General features: G+C 40.4%; 1 protein-coding gene across 1 annotated transcript in view; it reads right to left on the bottom strand.

Annotated features, from left to right (window-relative positions):
• Window positions 1–4053, bottom strand: part of LATS2 (large tumor suppressor kinase 2) — a 47704-nt gene extending 43651 nt beyond the window's left edge. Inside the window, exon 1 of the mRNA XM_085321824.1 lies at window positions 3479–4053. Within this exon, the coding sequence (XP_085177950.1) occupies window positions 3479–3817 (339 nt within the window). The 5' untranslated portion in view covers window positions 3818–4053. The remainder of the gene's footprint in view (window positions 1–3478) is intronic.
• Between the last annotated feature and the right edge of the window lie 3877 nt (window positions 4054–7930).

Below are 7930 nucleotides of genomic sequence, written 5' to 3'. Positions count from 1 at the left end.
AAAGAAAAGTGTAATCCTGGCTTCTTTCAGGTCAGTGGCAAAGTTTCTAATACTTTTTTTGAGGCCAGACTTCACCATGAAGTAACAAGCTACACAATGGCTGGAAATACCTCTTGGTAAAAGAACACAGGCTATTTAAAAAGTCACTGGCAACTTCAAAATCACAATTTACTTTGTTTGTTTGTTTGATTTGTTTTCTTTTCTTTTTGGTGTAACTTGTGAAAACAGATTACTGTAACTGAAAGACACAAGAATTTTGTATTTGCTTTGTGAATTACACTGCATTTTATATGCTTGTTTGCCAACAATTCCCAAAAAACATTTCCTCTGTCCATGTGTGTCTTCCATAGAGCAAGGGAAGATTAAAGTAATAAAATGTTATGATGCTTCCTTTTTCTTTAATTAAATCAGTTTCAATTTGATCTGAATTCCTTCTCCCTCCACACCTTCCTCTCCCAATACACACAACCTGGAGTCACATAGGCAGAACTGGGAGCTGTAAACACTACCTTTATACCTAGTATGTAACATCTCTTGCACTATATAAAATAATACCGGTTAAAATCTAACCATGCTGCAGCAATACTACTTCTATTAGCTCCACTCACCTAACGATAATATTCTTTCCCGCAGCCCCTAAAACTTACACTCCTCTCTCCTTAGCTGTCCCTGCCCTTCCTCATCCTTCCAAAAACCCTTATCATGGCTAGAAGGAAGAAAAATGTCAATCCTTGCAACGTGTCTACTAGAGAAGATTATCCCACACAGGTAGGATTACCTTCCAGTGTAATATCTAGAACACTGAACAGTATTAGCCCAAATAAAATTCAAAAATGGAATTCATCTAAGATCAAACAACAACAATACAGTCATGTACTCATTTTTTTCTTGCCTTCCTGGAACACCTATTATTAGAGCTTCTTATGACAAACCACTAACTTCAGACACTTGCAGCTAATCATTAAATAGCTGATTACTATTCCTTGAAAGAGAAGATCTGCAGGGCACAGGGTTTATGATCCTACACTCTGCAGGCTTGCTGTAGGGCAGGCATTAAGTAGACCATTAAAGATTCATGGGCTGACATATTAAACTGAATGTTTGCTGCTGGCATGTGAGGCAGGAGCTTGGAATGCTTTTTTGGGGGGAAGGGCATGACTCTGCACCTTTTCACCCTCCCCCTCCTGACTGTGGGTGCAATCAGTGCAACACAGCCCATTCACCCACCTCACGCTAATGTTCTGCCTAGACACGAAATCATCTTCAAAGAAACTAAAGTTGGTTTCACTTCTCTGCAACAAGATCTCTAGGCTGGTTACCGGACTATAGCAGAGGTCCATGCAAGAGGCATTTAAAGGTTTCAATTCACAGGCAGGGCAAGGGCAGGGTGGCTTGAGATGGCTGAGGAATTTACTTCCTCTGGATTCTTCCTTTCCTCCTGGTACCTGACAGCCTGAGCTGTTCCAGATTAGATCCTGAACGGTCACAGAAGTATTTTAGGGTGTAACGTGTAGTAATCAAGTCTGCCATCCCTTATCGTGCCATTCCCAAGATCTGATACCATTCCTACCATCTCAAGAAACTCCATMCATTCACAATCCTCAGAGACAGCCAACCTTCATATGGCCTAGACCTAGATTAGGAAACACAGCATGTTTAGTCACAAGACTCCGGTTCTGGAACCGCTATCTGGACTCCAGTCAAATCTGATCCAGCTTATGTTTGTGTCTGAATGTAAAACACACCTAAGGGCTAGCCCCAGTAATGTCTTCTCCAGGCAACATTTAGGGAGGAAAGCTAAATCCAAGGATGGATTTCCAGTCAGGAAAAACAGATATACACAGCTAGACTCAAGAAAGTGGCAGAACCATCTCCACATGAGAGTAAGAACTGGGTGCATCACCTGCGCTCTGTAACAAGTAATACCACTGCATCAGTGTTGAAGGCAAAATAGCTAAAGATATTTAAAAACTGCAAGTATAGTGCATTATACTGCTCTTACTACCAGGACATTTTAACAGGTGCTCAGGTATTTCTGTTTTATACATTGAACAAACTACAGCACAGAACTGTTAAGCCCCAGTGCTTTCCAAGATTTCAGTCCAACAAGCCTGTTCTGTGTGGGAATGATTTGTCCATGTAACCTACCCAATGCGCATTTCCAATCCAGAATCCAGCTGTGCTCATTTAACCTTGGCTCATATGCACAGGGAGTGTTCTCTTCCTAAATGACTAGGGAAATTTAGAGGGTAACTTAAAAAAAAAATACATTTTCATGGCATGCTTAAGAACACACTGCAGATTCCTGGTTCTTCCAGTTAAATAATTCAGTACGTTCATCTTGTTCACTGGACTAGGAAGTGTTAAGTGGTACTGGAGCACCTTTAGTTGGTTCTGCAACCTACTCTGGCTCCATTTGTCTCATATAGAATAAATTATTTGGAACAGTATTAATCAATGTACTACACAGTTCCAAATAAATGCAAATGGTTCACAATAATATGTGATGTTAGGTTATTATACAGATTCTGAATAGGTCTAGGAGACCCAAGAGACTCACACCCTGTCATGAACAAATGGAGGCAAATTTTGAAATTAAGGAAATTCTACTGAGAGCACTTTGGTATTAAATGTCTCAATTTTACATCAAGGGACTGTAAACCACAATGTGTCAGCTTTACAAATAAGTGTTATTCAATCACTTGAGAAAAAGATTTGTTTCTCCAACAGTCAGAACCTGAAATAGCAACTGTACCTTATGTTTCTAATGCAAAATTCTAAACTGTATCTAGACAGACAGGAAAGTCAAAACCAACACAGGACACACATGCAAAGAAGTGTGGCTTAACGTGAAACAGCTAGTTTCTCCACCAGGTGAGTGATCATTGATGCTGGAATATGTTCTCAATTCAATCTCAGAATGACAAAAGCAAGTATTTCTGCACCAATATCCTTACCGATTCTATGATCCTTGAGACAGGGCTACAATCGCTCTAGAAGAGCGATGGGGAGGTGAAGAAGAAAACAAAAAGCATGTATGGTGACTGCTGATGCTTGCTGCACATTCAATCAGTTCCACCTACTTCTTGTGAACAGCTAGTGAGCCTCTTCAAAGACCATATATTGCCTCTGAAATTGCTTCTGTCAGTGAATGGAGTTTACATGTGCTAAACATAATATTTATGCCAATTCTCACAGTTAAGTCTCGTTCTAAAAGCGAAAAGAAACAAGGTACTTTGTTCAGCCTTATACATCAAATAGAGAAATAAAAGAACCCCATGGGTCACCATGACAGTCTTTAACAGAAATTTACCCTATACTCAGCGTGCCTCTCAATAGCAAGTCCACCTGCTCTGCTGGTTATATAGCAATACAAATGCCAGTAAGCTTGACAACCACGACCCAAAATCCTTTCTTCAATCTTGAGTATGAACTTGTTATGAACATAGTGAGAAACACCTCCACAAATCATACATACCTGATCACAACCTGCATTCACCAGTTCCTGGAGCATCTGCCTATTTACTTCAACAGTTGCTGTAGTGCCTGACTCATTAGCAAAAGGCAGCAAAGAATATCTAATTTCTCGCAGAGCTTTCTGATAAGGTCCAAACTTAGGGGTTTGTCTCATCTGCTGCTGCCTTGCAGCATCCTTCCCTACTAAAATCTTAGTGTCCAGAGAAGATTCACTGCCTGGTCCAATAGGTAGTCCCTGACCTGAAGATTTGGATGGTTGTTTTAAACCTTCTCGAATCTCTTGTAACCTTTGTCTGCTGTTTCCAGAATATGTCGTAGCAGGAAAAGTCTTTGGCCTCATTGTTAATCCAGTTTTCTTTAAGCATAAATACAGCCTTTATTCTTTTTAATTACTTTATTCCTAAAAAGTGTTTGTCTTTTGATAGTATCAGTTTCTTGTAAACACAATCCTTCGAAGAAGAAAAAAAAAAGGCAAAAACCTCAAGTGATTTCCGCCAGCGTTTCACTTCAGCTCACAATCTTCATGTTTCCTACAGAAAATGAAAACCCTTGGAATCGTCATTTTGCAGACTGACAGTTTCTGAAACAAAAGAAAAGAGAAAGTATGCACAATTAAACAGATATTGCGAATGCCTCCGAAGGGGCAGCATGACAATTAAGTTAAASTGAWTCASTTTAACTTATTAAGCTGTCACAGCTTGATTCCCTTTTAATGATTTTCACTTCAGCTCTTTTCAAGGATAGGATTTTAAAAGGCTTTTTCAGCACAAAAAAACCYAGATCTTTTATTGTTCAAGATTCATTTTCAAAATAAATGAAAACACAAACACTCCAAAACTCCAAAGTTTGAGATTTTTACGGTACCTAATAGTGGCAAGCTTCCTGCCCAACCGCATAACTAAACTCTGGAGAAGCCTATCCTATTTCATAAGTAGGGAAGAGCATGCTCATGAAATGTTTTTCCCCCACTTAAGATCTTGTTTGTTTTACACTAGTTGAGCTCAGTTTCAGAAGTTTATGAAGAAGATTTATAACGGAAATATTGATGACTATAACCATAGCAGCTTCTATTATTTCAATAACAAAGTGAATAACAACAAGAGCAGATATTTTACCATTCCACATGATTATCTTAATAACAAAAGAATAAATAATATATTGGAAAAAAAAAAGGTAAGAAATCTCTCCAGAATTTGAAGGTTTTTTTTTAATAGCTATTTCATTAGCTGTGCCTTATGGGCAAGAAAGAGGGTGAAGTAGTTCCTCAGAAACAGCAGGAAGGACAGAACCAGTGGGTTCTGAGTTAAGACAAAGGATCACAACACGGGGCGGGGGGGAACACGACAGACTGCTAGATAGCTTTTTGTATTTCTTCTGACATGCAGCAGAGGAGAACTATACAGCAAAACCGAGATACCACACAATTTGCAACCTCTGTGCTGTATGGWTTTTTCACTAAATCTTAACTGATTCTTCCTGGCATCACTGTAATATAAAAACAATGGTACATTCAAAAGCAGATTAAAAATATATACTTATCAGAAATATCACAAGTTACTGATCCTGCTTCCTTAAGTTTCCTTTGCTACTAATATTTGCACTTGCAAAACACCTCCCAAGTGTAGCTCAAAGTCACTTTGTTAGGTATGCTGCAATTTTGTTCAGTTGTTTTGAAACATCAAATACAAAGAGATGTATTATATGTTCTCATCAGTCACTTGGAAGTTGACTGGGGTTTCTTCAATTTTTTTTTTTTTTAATGAGCTTCACTTCTGACCATAGCATGTTTTAGTATCAGAAAGACCTTCTCCAAAGAAGTATTATTTCTCATTATTTTCATATCTTATAATAAAACTCATTTCACTGTGATAACTTACTGTGACAGCTGTAACATTTCCCAACAAGGCCCCCCAAAATGACTATTTCCCTACATTTACCATCCCCTTCTCTCAGCCAGGTAAATGGCTTACTATTGTGAAGGCCAAGAGAGTTTGGACACATTCACTCTGAAGCCCATCATCACTTCGTCATTAGTGCAAGGTCCACTGCCAAGAGAGATTCAGGTCTTCCTCTGAAACCAAGGACTGAACAAAAGAAACTCAACAATGAAGCCAGACCACAGCCTCCTTCATGACAGCTCACCACTTCAAAACACAGTAATGAACAGAGCTACTGCATACATCTCCTACATACACCCTTAAAAGCATCCCTCTAATGGGAAATTTCTGTAGAGCAGTGGAGCTCTACGCAGAAAGCTCTAGGATCAAACGGCTGAGAAAATGCAACACAGACACATGCAAACCTCCTTTCTTCACATTTAAATGCTCTGAAGCTTATCTAAAGTATCCTTGTGATGCATCTGAGGCAATCACTAAGGATATCTTGCAAACCTAACTCATATAGGACTAAATGCRGCAAACATATCCACAAGCATCTTGGAAAGATTTGTCCTTTGCTTTGAGAAAAGTGTTAAAGCTGTTTGTCCATATTTTGCTATTTTCACAAGCAATAAATCAGCTGTTAGTCAAGACCAGATCATGTTTTCATGGCTCTTAATGAAGATAAGGGGAACTGAAGTATCTCAAAAGCAGAATTTCACCCATCTAGATGAGATATAGCAGTAGCTATACTTTTTAAAAACATTGCTTTATTAAAACTGTGTATCATCAGTCAACAGTACTGCAACCTTTCTACAAATACATCTTAAATAGCTACTACTTAAATGATACAGAGCAATTAATTGGTCTATAACAGTTTTTCCTGTCCTGACWGCAGCAAGCACCATACAGCTGGGTTTAAGAATCTGGGTTTTCTTCTTCTTCGAGACCCTGTGCCAATGCTCAGGCCAGGGATACGCTGGAGAAGCTTGCAATTTCCCCACCTTTTTGCAGCAAAGGACTGGTTTCCCACTTCTACATATGCTTCACATAAAAAAAACTCTTGTGATCCTTAACCTAAACTTGAGTCCAATAAATGCTAGGTCAGGCCAACTGGCAGCTTTTTCAGCTTTCTTTCTGGTTTAGCAGTGTTGTAAAYGTAATGCTGATCATTTAGGCAGTATGAATGAGAACAGCTACAGCAGCAAGTACCATAGCTAACTGTAAACGTGTTTTATATTTTGCAGAAAGGTTTTTTAACTAAATACATTGAATAGGCCAAGAAATCGAAACATTTAAGCATTACTGATGATTTACAAAGACAAGCTGCCTGCTTTTTCAAGTCTTCCTGTGATTTGTAGTTTTAGGGGRAAAAAAAAGTGTTGTATGCTTTAGAGAACTATGTAGTCTAATTCTGTCTAAGCATTTCTGACTGTACATCTGGATTTGGATAACTGCATCTTCCTAGTCTTCACTTGCCTACTGCATGAATGTATCAGTAGCCCTCTCACCATCATACAAAATGATTTTTCAAATTTATTTTTGAGCTTCAAAATATTCCAACTAAACACTGAGGGTTTTTTCCCCTTCCTGAAGTGTATATACTCGGCACTAACTAGAAGTTTTACCTCTTAAGATCTATTTCAAATGAACATAATATTACTTTAATTACACCAAGTTAGAATGATTTTTGAATAAATGATTTTTCTTTTCCAGATGAGAATTATTAATAGCTGCTCTGGCAGCAACCAACTAACCACTCAGAACTGAAATGCTGAAGTCTCATCTCAGCATCCTAGCTGGTCTCCCTCCTGTTCCTTCATTCACCAACAGGCTTCACGTGCCAACAGCTCTGCGGAGCTGGGAAACACGAAAGAGACTAAAGCTCAGCTGTGTTTCAAGGAGCAAAGTCACAAACCCTGAGCTGGCGAGCTGCTTCCAAGCCTATAACCCTGCAGGCACTGTGCTCAGGTGAACTAGCATTGCAGAAGTGAAGAATGAAGTTTGAAGAAACTGCCATAACTACCTCCTCCTTTTCGACTTAGAGGTATTGGGGGGTTTCTTTTTCCCTTTTTTGATCACAAACTTATGGAAAGGGAGATYGTCTACTTTGTACTAAAGCTCCAGGACTCGCCGGGGGGTTCCTGCAGTTTCACCCCCGGGCAGACCACGCACTGGAGGCGGCAAGGGGAAGCGAGAACGGGATTTCCCCCAAACCTTTCCTCCTCTCCTTTCTCCCTGCCCACAAACCTGCCCAGAAGCGACTCCGTGCCTCCGTCCCGGCGCAAGCCACGAGCACCGGCGCTGGCTCCTCGCAGACCTTGGGCACCAAATATATGTATTTTTTTGGTTCACCCACCAAGTGCCTTTTCAGAGGGTTATTTCAACACACACGCGTCGCTCRGCAGGATTAAGCGCAGATTTTGAGCCGTGACCTTCAGGTGACTGGGAGCGGCRGGACCCGCGCCGCAGCGACCCGGGGCTCCCGGCGCTTCGGGTGCCCCGAGCCAGCAGCAGCCCGGGGCTCGGCGGCCCCACGGGGCGGGCACGACGCTCCCCACACCAGCGGCGCCGCG

This window comes from Rhea americana, unplaced genomic scaffold (genome assembly GCF_003343005.1).
Source record: "Rhea americana isolate MKP2758 unplaced genomic scaffold, rheAme1 scaffold_71, whole genome shotgun sequence".
Classification (NCBI taxonomy): domain Eukaryota; kingdom Metazoa; phylum Chordata; class Aves; order Rheiformes; family Rheidae; genus Rhea; species Rhea americana.
This window is presented reverse-complemented; position numbering and strand designations above follow the sequence as displayed.